This window comes from Centruroides vittatus, unplaced genomic scaffold (genome assembly GCF_030686945.1).
Source record: "Centruroides vittatus isolate TY-2023 unplaced genomic scaffold, ASM3068694v2 contig_986, whole genome shotgun sequence".
Lineage (NCBI taxonomy): Eukaryota > Metazoa > Arthropoda > Arachnida > Scorpiones > Buthidae > Centruroides > Centruroides vittatus.
In genome coordinates, this window is record NW_027122655.1 from 1,933,064 (window position 1) to 1,953,919 (window position 20,856).

At 30.7% G+C, this 20,856-nt stretch overlaps 2 protein-coding genes and 1 long non-coding RNA gene across 3 annotated transcripts in view; all 3 read left to right on the plus strand.

Moving 5' to 3' along the window:
* Positions 1-549, plus strand: part of LOC136985980 (doublesex- and mab-3-related transcription factor 1Y-like) — a 60,595-nt gene extending 60,046 nt beyond the window's left edge. The window contains exon 5 of the mRNA XM_067283404.1: positions 327-549. The gene's annotated coding sequence lies outside the window, so the exon portion shown is untranslated. The remainder of the gene's footprint in view (positions 1-326) is intronic.
* Positions 550-914: 365 nt separating this feature from the next.
* Positions 915-3,597, plus strand: LOC136985983 (uncharacterized). The gene is made up of 3 exons (XR_010882410.1): positions 915-2,769; positions 2,831-2,931; positions 3,473-3,597. It is a non-coding gene; the product is annotated as an uncharacterized lncRNA (long non-coding RNA).
* A 2,330-nt stretch (positions 3,598-5,927) lies between these two features.
* Positions 5,928-20,856, plus strand: part of LOC136986019 (uncharacterized) — a 38,585-nt gene continuing 23,656 nt past the window's right edge. Inside the window, exons 1-3 of the mRNA XM_067283470.1 lie at positions 5,928-6,328; positions 6,478-6,521; positions 6,598-6,753. Of these exons, the coding sequence (XP_067139571.1) occupies positions 6,117-6,328; positions 6,478-6,521; positions 6,598-6,753 (412 nt within the window). The 5' untranslated portion in view covers positions 5,928-6,116. The remainder of the gene's footprint in view (positions 6,329-6,477; positions 6,522-6,597; positions 6,754-20,856) is intronic.

Genomic DNA, 20,856 nt, shown 5'->3' on the forward strand with positions numbered 1-20,856 from the left:
AGAGTTGTAACATTACGATACTTGGGTTATGAGGAGCAAAACAGAAAGTCGTCTCTATCTGTAGGACTTATATCGCGATCTGTAATCGTAATGCAGTTACGTGATATACTTACGAAAATTGGCTTGGTAACTACGTAATCGCTTTAGTAGATAAAAGTATATGCGATTATCGTTACGCATTACGTCGAATAGACATTATAACATTTAAGTCAAGCCTCACACTAGCGAAATAAACTCGTAACTTCTTTACATTTTATAGTTATTCTAGCGTAGCGTAACTTTAATAGGAAGGTAACTAATTATTGTCTTTTTCTGATTTTCGACAGAGATGAAAGTGCCTTAAATACGTTCAAGAAGAAAGGAAGAGTATCAACAGGGAGATACAAGCTGTGATAAATATAATACGTGTTGTTATTTCATTGATATTATCTTATGTTCAAAATAAAAAATATATATGTATGTATTAACGAATAGAAAATTAACAAATTATAAAGTTAAAAATAAAAATTGAATAAATAATTATAAAGTATTTCCTTAAAACTTTAAAAACGTTTCACTTTTTATCAAGTGTGGTCTGTATCAATCGATATAAATGAAACAAAAAGAACAGTTAAGGGTTTGCTTACGTATGTATACGAACATTGCAGATGTATATATAAGTAGGATCTATATATTCGCGTGTATGTATATAAATATATATCTATATATTATATTACAGTACATACATAGGCCTATATGTACTTATATGTATATTCATTACCAAAGTTCTTTCAGATTTGTTGAAATAAACTTGGTATGGCTCTACTAATAGAGGCCTGAATTTAAGTGAATATTTTGAGGGTTAGTCTTTATCTCGGAACAGCGTTATTAACGATACGGTCCTGTTTTTCATGTGGTTATATATCAGAGTGATTTTTCTCATCCCTGTTAAGTTTCGTGCCGAACTAGGAAATTTTATAGTTTTCTTTGCATACTTTAGTTGGTATGTTATTGGAAAACAGTGAGAGTATATTGATTGCTGGTAGTTTTAATGCTAGAATTCGTTGGAGAAACGTGATTCCTGAACCGTTTAGTAATATTTATAGTGTTAATTGTCCTAAACAGAGAAAATGTAAACTTAATTATTGACTCGCGTGGTCGCGAAGTTGCTTCATTTATGCGAGAATTTACATCTGATTTTTATAAGTTGGAGATGTTTAGGTGACGAAGCCGAGGAAGATTCTTTCGTCTCTAATCGTGGTTGCTCTGTAATTGACTATAATTGGTTTGTCCATTATTATAGAAGAATGTTCCCGACCAACACGGGTCGCGTTTTTCACGTGGATTTCTTGGATATTTTTGATTAACTCGTGCACAGTGGAAATTTTGCGGGGCAAACTCGTGTTTTTCTCTTGCTACGTGCTCCATTTTATTAAGTACTAAAACTTCAGTATAAAAAACAATTATATAATTCTATTTAACTATGAAATAGTGATTGCTATTTCATATTTACGCAAGTTAAAAATTAACTTGCGTAAAATTAAATATAAAAATTTGCTTTTAGTATCTTTTTAGTCTTAGTTTATGCCTTTGTCTAAACCCTATGTCTTCTTTTATTTGTTAGTCTTTATCACACAACTAGGTAGAAACCGGTAGTGCCGGCGAATGTTAAGTGCTGTTTAGTGCACTAAGTCACAATAATTTTAACGGTGTACATATGTATGTTTCAAAAGTATGTATAGTAGTTTGTACTACTACGCTAAATGTCTATAAGATAAAGGTACGTTTGTAAATTACTATTATAACAAATTAAATGTAATATGATCGATATATGTTTAAATTCTATTCTGTAGCCGACAGATGATGGGCGTAAGTTAGAAACGCGTATCGGCGTCTAAGATATCGTAAAATAAAGAGTGATGTAAAGAAAAGCCGTGTCTATCTATGCACTTAGTTGTGTGGTAAAGACTAATCTTATAGTTTTATTAAACTTCAGTGTTCGTACTGTATACTAATATAATATTTTCGTGTATTTGTAATTTTCTTTTTGTATCATATCTTTTTGAATATACTATTGGCAAAAAAACATGTTTTATAAACCCTGTTTGGAAATTTGTTTCCATGTTAACAACGTGTGACGTTATCATAATTTACATCACGTCAAACGCATTGTGTTGTGCGAAAGTGGCAGTACAATATATACACATGCTCACTTCCAAGTTTTAATTGCGGTCATTTTAACGTTTTTGCTAAAACATTGCTATAATCTATTATGCAAGAAAACAATTCCTGTATATTGTACATCTGGTAAGTTTTTCAATACTTTCACAAGTACGTTTTACGAATTAGGTTCTAAGAACTGTTTATTGTTTACTGTATTTATCTTTTGTTAACCGGCCAAGGCTTTAGACTGTAACGTTATTAATTAAACAGGATTGAACCTTTTATAATATTTTTTTAAAATAGCAGGTAACCTGATACTATATTTGCTATCCATAAGGTATTAATTGTGTACCGCAAATCTTTTAATTCCCTTATCTCTATACTCCCGGATTGTATAACGATCAAAGCTATTCCCGGACTTTATGGTGACCTTTCACCTTTTCACCTGCAGTGATATACCAAGTAAGCTCGACTTTAAAGCTACATTTATAAACAATGCTTTTTTTTAAAATACGTGTAGGCATAAATTTCACAAATGTTTTTTCTTGTCTTTTAGACTCGTGGAGTTTCTAGACGAAGAAAAAGTTAGCTCGGTTACAGTTTAACTGGGTTAAGGAAAAAAAGAAGGTAACAATAACAAAAACTTAATATGTGTACTGTATTATTATAATGTTTCTGTTTTACATAGAATACACGTGCTAATGAGATTGGAGAACCATTCAAAATTGCTACAAGTGCTCATAAACCAAGAAAAAATTCTGGGAAAATATGAACAGAGCAATAATTTAGGTAAACTTGACATTCCTATTGTTTTTCTATTAGAAAGTATGAAAAGCATTACAGAAGCCGATTCGCGGTTGAGAATATCGAAAGAATACTTCGATAGCACGGTCAGCAAAAAGTTTGTTAAATTTGTTTGATAATTTTCAAATTTAATTTCTTTATTTACATTAGCTAATATGAAAATTTATACTTTAACGTTAATATTTTGAGTATTGCTACAGATACTGTATCTTTTCATGCACTAAACGTCAAGGATGCAGTTATTAGTGGAAAAATTTTTATAAAAAAATTGAGTAAGGTACAAATATATTGAGCTTTTTTTTATTAAATAAATTGCTGTTTAAGTCACGTTTTCCTCGACAAAAATAGTAAACATAGAAGATGTAATTAAAAATTGGCTAAAAAATTCAAATAAAAAAAGATCAGATCTACGGGTAAAAATAAATTTACACCTTTTTGCTGATTTAAACGACTACGAATGTAAAATTTAAAGTAACTTTTTAAGAATGTTATGTTAACAGATGATTACCGAGTTTATTTTTTGTAGGGACAGAAAAAGATCAGCTTATTAATTAACGACCAGCAAGAAAATATATTTCGATGTATCAAATGTATAGTTTATTCAGATAACAGAGAAATGTATTAATTTTTTACATACAGCAAATAAATGATTTATTAAAAGTATAAATATGTGTGTGTTTGTGTATAAAAATGCATTGAATTTTGAGTTGCTTTGTAATACAATAAAATAGCCAGTCAAATTACTTAGCATAATATACTGATCTTGATAAGAGTACTGGTATTCCACTGGTATACTGCGTAACTATGTGGGTAACACGTCACCGTGTTACTTGGGGTCATTCCACATATCTTCCGATGTTCCTTCCTCATTGCCCCTTCAATTACATAGCTCGTAATTGAAAAAAACCTCAATATAATTAAAAAATTTCAAAAAATACAGTTTTTCTTATCACAAAAAGACAACTAAAATATAAAATGTTAATAAATTTATATAAAGTCGCTTTGTACCTAAGAAACTTTTAGAAACGACAGGTAGAGTCATCTGGAGCAAATAACTGAAGATAATTTTGTTTCTAAACCAATCTGTCATGAGATAAAAAATTATTAATAGGTGGTTTCAATGTAAAACCAGTTGACCTCAGAAAATAATTGATATCCAAGAGAAAGTAAAACATAAGTTTTACTTGGCGCAATTTTTTTTTACATCTTAAACGTCTTTATTTGGATTTGTATAATACTTCAAATTTCCATAAATATTCTCGTAAAAGATGTAAAATTCTAAATTATTTTGCCCGGAATGATAGAATTTAATTACAATACGTTCATTAAAGAAGAAAATTTTTCGTGTCAAATAATTGATGGAATATTATAATGTAACCGTCGTTAATTTATGTTCTCAAATTTTACATTGTAATGTAAAACGTACTGAATTTTTATTACTTAATCTAACGAGAATAAAATGTGTGTCGTCAACACTTCTGTAGGTTGGAGAAGATACGATTTATTATTATTATTATTTCTTCATTAGACGTCATTCTTCTCGACAAGCTCGAGAAAATATGGTAAGATATTAATGCTTTTAAAGAGCAAATTAGGCACTGGTAGTAACGGATATTTAATAGTTACAGGTGCCGATTTATCGTAAGGTTAAAAAGTTTAAAGAGTTACATAAACAGAATAGTAAATACTTCAAACGGTAAAAACTTTATTTCCTTACGCAAATGAAATCTCGAAAAATTGAATTTTCTGTTTCGTGCCAAAATAATATCGATTTTCAGCTGAAATTTAATGTTATAAATTCAAAAATTATAGTAGTTTGAGTTTGGAGATTAAAATAACTTTACGGATCAAACTTTCATGCATAAAAATATTTAATGGTTAACACATTCCGATGATCAAATATTAATAAATGTTAGCGTTTTATTTGTTAATTATTAACAAATTAAAAACGAAAACGTTTCGAGGTTTAAAAATTAGAAAACGAAATTGAAAAACGTTTTAGACTCGAATTTCTTATAAAAGAAAATTAAGTTTTACAAAGTATATTTTTCAATCCGCGTAAGCGTAATCTCGGTATTAAGATTTAGAACCCATTTACGAAAGCAAAACATTATTACGTTAATATTTTAACAATTAAGACAGTACGATAAAGTTTATTTTAAACTCGTATTTACAATGCAAAATATACCAAGCTAATTTAATTGTTTCGATTCTTTTATTACATACTTTACAAATGAATAATTTAAATAACTTTTTAATCTAGTCAGACTCTGCAAACTAATACGAATACCACGTTGCATATTTATCTGTGTTACTTCGTATCTTTTGTAAGATAATATGACGCGATGTTTTATACGCTTCCAGTCATTTTGAATACGATAACACTTGAATACAGTATTATCGCTCGATGCAATAATAAAGAGATTAATCATTTAAAACTATTTTTTAACACTAAAATTAAAAACGAAAGTAATTTTCTTGTCGTAAAAATTAAAAAGTAGCTATTTATTTACTTATTTTAGAGACAATAGGAAAAGTCTGTTTAATACTAAAGATTTCCACCTGCGCGTAACAATAAAACCCGTAACAATATACAAGAAAATACATAAGAAAGATAATATTTTTCCACTGTTACTTTTAAAGACAATAAAACAATCCAAAAAATAAACAATACATAATTTAAAAGTTATAAAGATTGCCTATAAAATTTTTCATATTTTGTAAAATACGGTAGAAATATCATCTTTAAATATTTAGTATAAAAGCAATAATTATTACAAATTCTAGTGGAAAAAAAACAAGGCCAGATATAATTATTCATTGGAATTACATCGAAACATTTCTTTATTTGTTTTTAATTAGCGAAAATTAAATACGATGACGGACTAGTGTTTAAATGTTATAATCGTGTCGCGCCATCTGGTAACCATTTCCGGAAAGCGTAACCGGGAGACAAACGCTAGGATCGCCACCGTCGCTAGGCGAAGGATGTCGCGTGAAAATCCGTTGCAGTTAACGGAAGTGAACGTTGGAGGCCGTGTCATAGGTGGGATCGAAAGCAAATGTCCGATGTGTTGACAGATCTTTAGACCAGTAGCTGCTTTATTTATTTAGGAAATATATACATACATATATATATATATGAATGAACTATTAACCTACGTTTAAGTATGGACAATAGCGAAATTCGGTTGGATCCCGTGGGTGTGGATAATCGGAAAAATAATGAGAGTAGCGTGATTACTCCGAACGATGATGGACCGCAAGTACCGTCGACGACGAGTACCAACAGGCGGGTTCCGGTGTGTGCCAGATGCAGAAACCACAATGCCAACATTGCAATCAAGGGTCATAAACGCTATTGTCCACATCGTTTTTGCAGGTGTGTGCGTGTATGTTGTGTTATGTATATTGTCTGTGTGTGTGTGTGTGTGTGTTTGTGTGTGTTGTCGTTATATATACGTATATAACGACAACACAATATTTATATATATGTATATAAACGCTACTGTCCAAATTATTTTTGTGCAGGTGCTCAAAGTGCACTTTGATAGTTCATCGACAGCGCGTTATGGGTATGTTTTTTAATGGCTATGTTATATATATGTGTATGTATAGTATATGTGTGTATGTGTATATATTTATATATAGCTCTCCAAGTTGCTCTTAGAAGAGCCCAAGAACAAGATGAAGCAATGGGTAGACCCCCTTCCGACGAATCCGACCAGTTGCCCATAAGTCGCTCCTTGTCGCCCATCTTAGACACCTGGACCAATAAGTCGAGTTCCAGTTTTAAACCCTTTCGTGGTAATTATAACTATTTTGTTTCCTCATATTTATAATTTTATAAACATATTTTTCATATATTAGTTTTTAAATTTAATTTTAAAAGTGCCATTTAAATATATTTCAAAAATTATCATAATTAATCTTTAGAATTAAATTTCAAGGTCATTAAGTTCACGTCAAAAATCCAGTAACAATTTGCTTAACTTTTCTAGCAGTCTTTGATGGCGCTGTCGATTAAGATATCTTATTTTTAAAACTTTTTACATTTTTAACTATTATAAAATGACGAAAACCTTAATATTGAGGGTAGGGATGGATTTTATAAAAAAAATTATGAATGCTAATAAGCAGTAAAATCGTCATTAAGTCCTACCCTACTAGAGATTTGCACATCCCCGTTTATCTCCCACCCCTCGACCTTTAATCACCAAAATTTAATAGCATCGATCCCCTAAATCTCCCTGCTAAATTTCAGAAATTTTCAGGAGTTATTGAGCTTCAAACAGGGTGAACAAAATCGTGTCCCCCCACAAACACACACCCATACATATGGAGGGGAAAACCCAATTTTTTGCATTTCTCGACGTTTCAAGATCCCCGAGTCTAAAAATGTAAAAATGGGGGTCGAGTACGAACTCGAAGGATGAGGAGATAGAAGGAACATCCTATCTTCAGTAGAGTCGGACTTAATGAAAATTTTACTGGTTATTTTGGCATATATAATTCTTTTATATAACTCATCCCTACCCTCAAAATTAAGCGTTTTGCCGTATTATTATAGTTAAAAATATAAAAAGGTTTTTAAAATAAAAGTTTAAATGTTGCCGGGAAAGTTGAGCAACTGGTTGCTGGTTTATTTTAAAAGTACTATGTAATTCAAGTCAGATCAATTTCTTGAAAAGAGTTATAAAACCGATCTGTTATTTGTGTTCTTAAAGAATGTTTAAGCTTAATGTCTATCGTCATTTCTTAGCGCTGAATTGTGTATAAATATTACTAAATATTTATTATTGTTAATGTTAAGAAAAATTTGTCTTACGGATAAACAGTATGGGGGACAGTTTATTAACTTTTATACTTCTAAAAGTTCTTTAAATCATGTTTTCGTATACAATTTAATAAAGTAATTAAAATCTTTACTACATTATATCGTTTTTATCACAGATATATATTTAGTTAACGTTGTTTATATATTTTTATGTTATATAACAGTTGATACGTAAGATTTTGTCTTAAAATGTAACTTTGCATAGTCAAATGAAAGTTTTAATTGTGGGATATGTTTTCAAATTTTCAGTTAGACTAATTGAAAATTCAAGTACAATGGTACCTCGTACTTCGAACGTTTCAGAATTGGAACGCTAAATTCGAAAGAAACTCGAAAGTAATCAGTGAATGTGAAACAAATTGTTCATTTTAAAATAATAAATCCACATTCACTAATGATTTGCATAAAGTGAAGTGTAAATGCATTCTTCTTGCATTTATACTCCATAGTTTGGCGTTACAAAGTGCAAGAACATTTGAAAATGCCTTGTCTTGTACCTCAAGATTGGTCAAATGGCAGACTTAAAGTATGTTTTGTCTGAGGAACTTCACATTCGGCCATCAATTATTCGGATCAAGCCGAAAATTAAGATCTTGTGAATGCTATAGTACAGATTGACCAAACTGTTTCACTGTAACATACAGTATATAACCCCTACCTATTAACCGTGGCATCCGTCAAGTGTGTGGAAGCAACGAATCCTAAGAGGAAGGTGGCAGTATCGACGATTGAGATGAAAAAGGAATTTATCGCCAAGCACGAAAGCGGTAGACTTATAGTCACTCTGGTGGCCACGTTTAGGATGCAGCCGTAAATGTACGGTATTTTTTTATTTTATTATACAGTGTTTTCGCATTTAGTTCTGTTATTTTTACTTTAAATTACGCATATTATCCGTTTATCGAAATAGGTATCGTTTAGGGTCTGGGAACGGTTCATTTGCTTCTGTTATTTCTAATAGGGAAAATTGATTCGGAGTTCGAACAGCCTCCTAGAATGAATTAAATTCGAAGTACGTGGCATCATTGGACAAGTTATCCTACTAACTTGTATATTTATAATTATGTTAATTTGCTCCATTTCCTTATCGATAGTTTTGTTGTTGTTGTTTTCATGTTCATATTCATATAATTGTTGAGAAGTACATGAATTTAACATCCCGATAAGATAAGCAAAACGTGATGATAATTTTAAACGCATAGTGCTAAATCTTTTACTTGATTTTTGTTTCTTGTAAAGTGTAGAGAGTGATAAGACTCGGGCTCTTATCACAAACTCAAGTTAATTTAATTATAATTTCATTTTAAAAATTCCATCTTTAAATCTTTAATTTCGCAATTTAGAAAAGTAAAAATTACCAATACCCTGATATATTATAATTTTTCATATAATATGCAAATAAATGATACAGCATTGTTCATTTTAATTAATATCATCATAGATTTCAAGTCTGATATCATCCTTTTATAACGATGCCTTTATGAATTGTTAAATATCTAATTTAAATAGTTTAACGAGTTATTATTGAAAAAAGGGGAGAGAAAAAATTTCGTTTAAGGATGATGATAGTCTTAAATGAATTAGTTTTGTAATAATTGTAATTTTAATATAGAACCGTCAATATTCAATTTATCAAAAATTTATACGCCTTGTTTTACAGAAAATTATTCGTGTTTATCATTTAAAGGAGCGCTTTAAGAAGAACTGCTATACGTATGTAAAGTGTAGTGATAAGACCTGGGCTATTATCACTTACGTGTTAAACTCGAGTCAATTTAATTATAATCTCATTAAAAAATCCATTTGTAAATCTTTAATTTTGCAATTTAAAATAGTGAAAATTACTAATATCATGAATGATTATAAATTAGATTATTTCTATTTAATATTTTAAATATCTGAAGTCCTTCTTTTAATAACAAACCAACATTTTTTCGATAATTGATAGTGTTTTCTCTCGTGTATTTATTTTATTTTATTTTCAAAAAAACACTGTGGCCAAGTAGGCCTTTCTCAAGTATGTTAAAACAAATAAAACAAAGCAGTAAGAGGGTTAGTTAAACAATAACCAAGACGCGAGCTGAAAATTTTCATGTCCTTTTACATTAATTAATAACAATCACTATAACTTAAGTTTTTTACATTGTTTTTTGAAGATTTTATAACATGATGTCTTCCTTAAATTATTATTACTCAAACTATTTCGATAGGAAATCATTTGGAAGATCGATGCAGATTTTCCCACCTTAAGTTTAATGATTGGAAGATTATATCCACAGATCTTGCGAGTATCCCGTGTTGATGATTTTCGATGTTCACCAATGTTATTTCCGAGACAGATGTTTTCCTTGTTATCCTTTATGTGTTTATAACTCTCCAACAGGACTTGTTTCGTGTAAATTTCACATATCCCACCAATATTGTCAGTGCGGTAGGATTCCGACACTGATTCCCTAAAATGTAAATTATGAATTGAATGCATGTAGCGATCTCGTACCACCAGCTTTTGAAAAGTCTTCTCAAACATTTTTTCCAGAATAGATACTATTATGATTGGACGGTAGTTTTCTATCTCCCACTTAGATCCTTTATTCTTATGTAACGGCAAAACTAAGTTTTGATTTAACTTTTCCGGAAAAATGCCATTTTCGAAAGATTTATTAATCAGGTGCGATAATGGTTGAGCTAAGATGTCTGATATATATTTTAGAGTTTCAATGTTTAAAAAAGTAATGTCCAGAGAACTGTTTTTCAAACCTATTATAGTATTATACACCTCTAAGGGTGTTGAGTTTTCCAAAAAGAAAGTATTAGATTTACTGGCGTTTGTTTTACGTTAGTATATCTAATACTTTCTTTTTGAAAAACTCAACTCCCTTAGAGGTCTATAATGTAACCGTTCATATTTTAATTATATATAATAATTTCAAAGTTTTTGATAACTAAATTTTGGATTTTTGACAGAAGATTCGTAGTTATAAATATATAAAATATTCCTCCAAAGTAGTGCTTTTAATCCGTTGAAATTCCCGAACACAGTTTTGAATGCTGATTTCTCTTAGTTCGAAATATTTAATCAAATAAATCATTTTTATACCAACGTATGACTTACTTTCTACATCATCAGTGCAGAATTTGCGATGCAAATCTTCGGTACATCAACCCATAATTTCAATACAACTTATAATCGTCTGCTTTTTATTCAATATAATTTGAATTTTAACTAAATTATTATTCGGAATTATGATAATTTTCAGCTTTCATATCGTTACCTCCATTTAAATCAGACTCCACAGCTAAGAATATTCTACTCTCATTTTTATACTATTTCTAGTGTCTGCAGTTCCAGAAAACACCACACTTCTCTAAAAGTTTTCTTCCGAAAACTTAGGTTTCACTTATATCCTGCTGTCGGATATTGGGAATTCCTTCCTCTTACATGAATAGTAAACTTTTATATCCTTCCATAGTGTCTGAATATCACATATTCCGTATGGAAATAATCCAGTTATACATCCTAAATGTTTTTCAATTTTTAGAATATACTCAACAACCATATCATATACAAAAACACTTTTATATCACTTATATTACTAGTAAGGTGTAGGTAGGGAATTCGATTCCGGCCCTTATTCCTAATCCCGGGATTTCGGAATTATACTTAGTCGATCCCGGGATTATTTTGGTATTGAGGGTTAACAAAAAATAAGAAAATCTTACAGAAATCAACTCTTTAATCAATAAATTAAAATTTAGACAAAAATCAACGTATTTTGCTGTATACACCTAGCTAATCGAATCACTCTAACTAATCAGACTTAGTCAGACTAACCAGACTTAAAATCACTCAGTCTTCATGTTAAAGTTATTCTTTTTCAAGCACCAGTGAGATCTCTTTAAACATACATAAATTGAAAAAACTTTTATGCAGGGCCGAATTTACGTAAGGGCATTTGGGGCCAGAGGCCGGTGCCCAGGGCCACCACAAAACTATGTTTAAACATAATTTTTTTTCTATTACCGCGACAGCCTAGTGTGGCCTAATCATAAGAGCCACAGCAGAGAAGACCAAACCCGGGGAAAAACCAGCCCACAGAGATATGGTATAAATCACTGAATTCATACTGTAACCTGCAAACTGACGGACCATATTCAAATATTTCAAAAACTCTGAGCTTGATGATCGGGTTTTAAAAGTATTTTTTGAACTTAAATTATGTTGCAAGATCAGGAAATCCAGTGAAACATTTTAAAATTAAGATCTTGAAGGATTATAATGGATCTTTACCCGATATGTGGCTTAGAAAAAGACACATTTTCCTTGGGTAAAATTGTCTTTTATGTTGTTCCTAGTTAATTCGAATTTCCTTTCATATTATGATAATAGGAATTAAAATTCATTATTATAAACTGTATATATTTTTAAGAAATTAAGGTAACGCTTGTAATTGAAAAAAAAGCAATAATATAAAAGATTAGCAATAAACAAGTTTTTTTATACCAGTGTTTTTCACCCTTTTTCTTTTAGAGCAGTGATACTTAACAGGGGGCCGCGGCCCCCGGGGGTCCGTAAGAAATTTGCCAGGGGGCCGCCAAATTATGCAAAATTTCCTTCAGAATATAATAAAAAAAAAATAAGATATGCAAAATCTTTACTACAAGTTGTGGGTGTTTTAGTTTTAGTTTAGTTTTAGCATCGACTTTGGATCGATTTAGCGACATGTTTTTTATTTTATTTTTTGTTAAAAATCAATGAGTTTTCATGTTTAATTGTGAAGTTTGAATGTTATTTAAATAGATAATGAAATAATAAACTTATGGTTTACATTTAATACATAAAAAAAAGAAAGCAATAATAAAAAAATCAATTTATTATAGATAATTTAATAAATATAAATTATTATTTAAAAAAATGGGGGTCACAAAAACATTTTGAAATATTTGGTGGGCTGCGAGTATAAAACGGTTAAGAACCACTGTTTTAGAGGACCGTAATTATTTCAATTAGGCCTAACTATATGCGACTAGAATTATGCCTATTTATTAAGCTTATATATTCTTACCTAGAGTTACTGTACGTAACAAAGTACTTATAGTAACTCTGCATTACTATTTAAATATCACCCGTAATCAAGCGCGCCAGCTTCAGTACGGTGTAATATTTTTCTGCGGACCGGCGGTTGAAAAACACTGCTTTATACATATCAGTCAAACACTTACGCATCTCAAGAAAGCAAATGTAACGAAAAAAATCTTGTTAATCTTGCAAAGATGCTGAACTGTCATTGTTAAGTACTTAACCTTTTTGAATGTTTATGTAAAAACATACAGCGTGATATGTTGTTAGATGCCATCTTTCAATATCTGTTTCAATTTAATTAATACAGTATATGGGCTAAATTTATGTGTAAATTTTGGTCTTTTAAAAATATCGTTTAATAAATATTTCCTATTAAAAGACGAACTGTATTTTCATAGCTTTTTGTTATGTTTTTGTTGGATATTAGGTTAATTAGATTGCTATTAAAGAATACTTTTCCTCGTTTTACGAATTCCAATGCAAACAATTTTGGTTTGCATATGAATTATGTTTTTTAGAAGTTTACATGGCATTGTGGCATTACATGTCGTGCAGTTGGATCACAACTATAATCATTAACATACCTGTCTGAAGAATAGCTGTATGTCGGTTTTGGCAGTTAATCTGACAATTTACCTGGGTGTCTCTCTTTAATATACATATATTTGTTTTTCTGAGGGTGGAATAATTCATTAGTATCTTAACGCTATAAAAAAGAAAAAAAAACATTTTTTCGAGTTCTAAACTTATCTCTGAATGTAAAGGCCTCAAGGCATTCTTATTTACATGTAGGGTTTACATACAGCAGCTGTTGCTTTTTAGGATAGTATAAATAGTCGAAAATTTTTATTTTTTACATGGTAAATTATGGCTAGTGAGAATCAACGTGACACTAACAACATATAATACCGTAATTAATTGAGTTACAGCCTAAAACACTGACAGCTGTCGAGGACTTCAGTTGCATTGTTTTACTTCCTGTTCGTATGATTATAAATTACGTTATTGCTCTTCTAAAAACAAATTAAACTAGGAACTGTCCATAAATTACGTCTGCATTTTTCTTGAAATTTTTACTTCCCCTTTCTCCCCTTGTCCCAGTTTGTTCAAGTTTCCGTAACCCTCTCCTCTTTTCGGACGTCCAACAAAACTCAACCCCCTTAAAACCCTCATCACTTTATTAATGATAGATACCATAATTAGAAAAGAAACATACAAGAAATTTTGAAATAAATATAATAAAATGTAAACAATTTAATCAAATAAAAGGACCTCTACTAAACCTCTACCCATCCCCTCTCCCTTGTTGCCTTGTCGTAACCCCCTCCCTCCGTTCCAGTGTGATGTCACTTATGGAAAGTCCCTTAGTAAATAAGATAAAAGTAATTCAGCTCTGTCTACCAGAAGTCCACTATTCGTTTATCAATTATGTGATTTGTCGAATTTTCCTAAGGTGCTTTGGCTTGACTTATGAGATCCACTTCAGGATAGAGAATGGGAACCAAACTTTGATTTGAACTAGTCGTGAGAAATCAAGGGAATCTGGATTAGCTTAGAACCGTCATATCTAATGGAGAATGAATACACCTTATCATAATTCAATATTTTCTCTCTCAAACTCCGTTTTATTATTACACGTGATCAGATGATAATTTAGTGTCGATTCTTCATTAGTAGAGTGTTACGATGCTGCTGGTGCTGATGATGATGATAATAATAATAGCGTATCAACCAGTTGGCAACAGTTCATCGACTATTCTGAAATTTATGTTCGCATGTGTGTCGTTTGGCACTTACCCGGATGTTTACTTTGACCGCAGTTATGAACTTTGGTTGTAATAATAAATTCCTGGATGGAGCTATAGCGTTTAAATGGGAGAGATGAATGGATGAAGGTGTTATGTTACAAAAAGTAAGTTCTGAGCTATTGAAGTTTTAAGTTTTTAACCATATATTTTCACTTATTTGCTTCTTTCTGTGGTTTAGAGTAAATTATTTGCACATAAACCTTTATTTACTACACTGGCAATACGAATCAACCAATTTTGTTTGAAAGCGGGTGTCATAAAACATTTTATTATTTTATATTTCTAACAAATGTAGTATAATACAGATAAAAATTATGTTTCTATATTTAAGAGTAATTTTCTTAACTAGAATATAATGGGTGCATCATGCAATGTAAACAAAAATTGAAAAAGATGCGACTTACTAAAAATCAAATGTTTCAAATGCAACATTACAAAAATAATATTCTTTCAGAGAATAAGTGAGGCTGACAACTCTTGGCAATACGAAATACAATTTATTTATTTAATCATTGATCTGATCATTGATGAATCATTGATTATTTAATCTGGTCATTTCATACATGATTTTACTCATCGTGTAAAATATGGTTATTGTATTCTAAAATTCTGTGGTAATACCATTGAAATTTTCCAAGAATATACTTAATCTGCATAAAAAAGAATTGGAAATCTTACGAAAGAAAAGTTATGAAACATAAAGTTCTTTCGTAAGATTTCCATTTTTTTTTTTTTTTTTTTTTTTTTTTCTGGGGATGCTATCATCCTATGGCACAGATTTGTATCGAAGAATATTAACATGCTGGCGCATAAAGATCATAACTTTTTTTGAATAGATATCAACCAAATTTATCAACTTGTATTCGTTTGACTGCATCCTTGAAGTGAACTTGTTCACCTAATTCATCTTTTTTTTCCTGTTAGCGAGATTTATTGTTGATGCAAGGACTTCAATATCTCTAAAATGCAGTTTCATATTAATTTCCAGATTTTTTTTTCTATTGGATTCGATGATTATTAGTTTGTATTGCTCAGAGAGAGAGAGAGAGAGAGATTTTGGTGTTTTCCCAGAACTTTTTCTATTCGTGAGATAGGTTTGTATTCAGTATCTTCTGTATCTGCATTACTTCTGTCCCATAGAATCTAGGGCAAGCTTTTTAGCTTTAGACAGCAAACTCTATTTCTAAAATATGCTTAACATCACTGTACGATAGTAGAATCTCGCGCTATTGTTAACACTGTTTTAATAGATAAAGGTGTTATGTTTCAGAATCGACAGAAGTCTATGTAAAAAGGTGGTATCAACCCATATCACTTTCTTCCATTGGAAAACAACAAGTCAATCTAACATATCTCCTTCATCTACCGAATATCTCTGCTCTGAAAGGCTAGCCATCATTGTCACCCATTGTGTACTAAAGTTCGATACATAACACTGATTCGTGCAGAAAAATCGACTTTTTTAAAAAAAATGTAACATAATACCTTTCGATTCAACCTTTCAATTATCCTCATTCTCTCACGTATCTTGAATACTTATCAATATTCTTAATTAATTCTGGATTTTTGAATCTTTCCTGGTTTTTGTGTTGATCAATTTTTAGTATTTCTAGTAGTAGACGATATTTACACAAGTAGACTGTTATCGATACGTGTTAGTACTCAACTTTTCATTGGAAAAAAAAGAATTCTGTTTCTTAAATGAGCCTGTGGTTTATTAATATTTCCAGATTTTCGAGTTAAGTAATTCGGAACAAATATAGGACACATTTCTAAGTCGTTGTTGATCCATTATTAAGATATTAAAAATGACACTCGCGTAAATTTAGGATCCCCATGTTAGAAAAATGTTAAATATTGATATTTTATATATTTTCTATCATCCACGAAATAGGATAAGTAACCTTTACTCATTACAATGTAAGAAGTGGGTGTTGATCTTAAATTAACACTTATTCTTCATAACTCTCTTCTGATCAAGTTGCTGATCAATTAATCAAGGTTAAACTTAGGTTACGTAAAAAATGAGATGTTAATATCATTAAAGTAACCTAGTAATTAATTTATCCGAAAGTTGGCCTAAAAATAAATTTAGATTTAGAGTAAATTTATCTCAGATGTTTTGATCAATGCCTATGACTAAGCCAGTGTATATTTTAATCTGCAACTGGACAGTGGGAATTTAATTTTAGATTGATCTTAGGTTACGTAACTGATAGCGAAGTTTCCTTAAATTTACTTAAAATTGAGAATCAAATCGCTCTTAATTACTTGTTTAATTTTTTACGTATTTTATAAGAGAAAAGGATATACCATTTCATCTCTTTTTTAGAGAATAAATTTCTTTTATTTAAAACTGAATTTTTTGTACGTAATTAATCTTTTCATCATGACTCGTTCCCTATTATTGCTGGTAAATTCTATCTTTTCTTTTTCCTTGTTTACAAAATAAAAACAAATTGATCTCTATTTATTAAACCTATCCTTACGACGACGATTGCAGAGAACAAAGATGATCGAGCAATAAATTTAAACAGTAATTTATTCATATAACAATATAATACATTCAAACTGAAATATTCACTGTCTTATTTCTTGTATCTCTGATCTTGTTACATCGCAGTTTCGACTAATAAACTAAACAAAAACTAGTCATACCGGTTTCTTAAGACTATTCTTTGTTAGAAACTTAATTCATACGTCAAAATCTTATCAGATGTAAGAATTTATAAAGCTGTAATAGTTTACAAACAATTTTTCTCTTGTGGAATAATAGCCTACGTATCATATTCGTGTGTAATGTTAGTTATTCATCCTCTTCGAACATTATATATATATATATATATAAATCTATATAAATCTGGTAAAATTGCACGTGTTTGACCTTAAAAATTCACTGAAATGTATCATAAAAAAATCAGTTAAACATCCATAAGATGCTTGTTGCTGTTTCTTACGTAATTTTATCATTTTCTCCACTCCGCTTAGCGTAGTATTTATTAGTATTTTCTAGTGTTTATCTGCTTCCAAAGTATTCAGACGTTGATAATGAGGAATAGTTTAAAGGAAATTTTTCCAGCTCGTCAATCACTTACGTTTGTTCAAATAGCGAGTATACTGTATTTCCGAACAATTGGTAGTTCGACAAAACTAAAGGAAAAGTTTTTATACTTAAAATCAATTATGTTATTGTTTGATTGATAGAATGTTTTTACACGTAGAATACTTTAAAATAGTGTTTTTTACGGTGAATTTATAATTAATAAACGTGACGATTCTTTTATGTTCTGTGAAGTCCTTAAGATAGACAACCAAGCTATGAACACAAATACTCAAATAGATGGAGACGACAATCCAGAATTAGTATTTTTGCAAGAGATTGCTTTTCTATATTTTCTGGGAATTCAACACATTTCCCAGTCAATGAATCAAACTTGATAATGTACAATAAATGTATTTATTGTATGAGGTTTGTATTCTTTATTTAATAGCTCAGCAAGTAAAGGTTAATGCCTGGATGAATAGTTGATTATTTTCGATGTAACACAACAAAATCATCATTAGAAAGGGCAACTTGTGGTTAGAATATTATTCAAAAATATTTTTACTTCTCATCTTTCTTCCTGATTCAGAAATTTAGGATTTTCGGTAAACTATCGTCTTCTGATACTTAAAACGGTAAGATTCTCTTACCCAAAACGGAAATGCTCATTGACTTAATCGATATACATTTTATCTTCAAAGAAAAACCTTTATAATTAGAATTAATAAGTGGAACATGAATTCCAAAGATCAAAAGACGATAAACCACGTGATGTGACAGCGTTGAATAGGTGTATACTTCAATTCACACTGATAAATGTTATCATTATCAAGTAGTTAATTCAGAAAAAGTTTTCTAAGATTATCGGGACTAGAATTATAAAACTTGATTGATATTCAAACCGGGATTAACTTAATATCTTTGTTTATTGGAGTTAATCCCACATGTGGATTCACTTCATTAAACATAAACCAGACAATGACTTGGTAGATCGACGTCGCGATCAGAATTTAACCGTATTTGGATATATACTGTATAACCTTTACAAGAGGTAACTAGAGACAAACGTCCAGCAACGAGTTGCGTAACTTTCTCGGCAAGAATTCAAATTATGTACGATGCTATTATATTTCATTTAAAATTTTTATATTATATTAACGATTATAAAAGGCTTAGTTTTGAGGTAAAGACGAGTTTTATAATAAAAAAAAGTTGTAAATGCTAATAACGAGTAAAATTTTCATTAAGTCCGACCAACTCGATATAAGATGCGTGATATCTCCTTACTCCTCGACCCCTCTAACCAACAAACTTTAATAGTATTAATGCCCCTAATACACAAATATCCCTGCAAAATTTCAGAAATTTTCGACAAAAGGCATAAGAATCAGACCTATTAAGCTTCTAAGTGGGTGAATATAATCGTGCCTCGCACACATGCACTAACATTCATACATACAGGAAAAAATCCCAACTTGCTTGCATTTTTCGATGATTGAAGATCTCGATTGCAGAAATGTAAAAGTCTTCTGAGGTCATTTCTTGACTGTTTGCCGTACTCTGTTATATATAACTGCCGGGAAAGTAAAAACAATACGAAAGTCCATTATCTACACCAGGGCTGTCCAACTGGCGGCTCGCGGGCCGTATACGGCCCACCAAATTATTTTTACGGCCCGCGAGTACATTTTACTATGAATAAATTTGTTACTAAATTATTATTATTAATATTAAAATTATTTTACTATGTGAAAATTACGGCCACAATGTTCTCATTAATATATTACGAATATTTTAAAGTTTTCTTTTTAGTATAAATAAAATATTTCTTTAATTAACATAAACTGACTTTTCATTTATCAACCTTCTTGGCCCCCGAAATGTTTGGTGAAGAAAATATGGCCCGCGGGCTATGATAAGTTGGACAGCGCTGACCTACACTAATAAAACAGATGGTCACATGGCCAGGCCGTTGCAATGGAGGAATGCGTACCCGAATCCATCAGATAGTGCTCGTTACCAATGCTCGTTGAATCTGTGCAGACTAAGTTATAGAATTGACAAAATTCGAGATCGGCCATAAAATATGTTCAGTACTTTGCATTAACAAATAATCGATGTAGTGGTTTCAGAAGAATTGATGGACATAATTTCCTAGAATTAGAGTATCTTGCAAATGAAATCATAAAGAATTAGACCTAAATGTGAATCCAAATGTGTGTAATTAAATCAATATTCTATATTTAATAAATCAAGAATATCACTGTATATCGTTTCTCATATGCAAGATAACTATAATTTTTAATAAAATTAGATAACAAGGGGAGGAATAAGAAATTACGTCAGGACCGTAATCTCCTGTTGGAAACAAAAAATGAAAAGATTTGAGAACCCGAATCAATTTCAAACCTGGAACGAACATAATTTAACTTATAACCATTCGGCAGGAAATCAGACATCTCCCTTTTGATTTTAGAAAACCATAAAACAATGCCAAGTCGGTGATACATTCCTAACTTTTACAACAGCCCACTAGAAGCCGATTAGATAAAACTACTGAACACCATTCAGTAGGCAAACTACTGATCGACGATTCTACCTGATCTACGGGCTGGCCGCATGGAGTTTTCTATGTTTTATTCAGGTATATAACTCCTAAATAGAGGCTAATTTCTCAGAAAATTCTCTCGTGGGGAAATTCTCCCTTTGTATCACCACGTATTGCGTTGTTTTATCCCATTAATTCATTTCATCCACCCCATCGATGAAGAGTCCTATTCCCTTCTCAACCAGTCAGGAATATTACTATTAACTTTGCAACGATTCACCTATCTTTGCAATACGCATATTCAATTGTGCTCTGTGGATTTCAATAGATAGGTGCACCTTTGCAAAGTTAATAGTAATATTCCTGACTGTGAGGAGGAAATAGGGCTCTTTTCATTGTTCATAAACATAAAGCAATGAACGCGAACGAGCTTTCCAGATATTAAAACATTTTTTTTTTTTTTTTTTCAATCGGCGGATCCTATCTTATCCCTTCGAATATTTGGAGAATGTTCTGATTCTTCGTAACAGGATAAGAATCGTGAATGTTTATTTTTCATAAAAAGTGATGAAATTTAAAGAATTATGTGTTTAT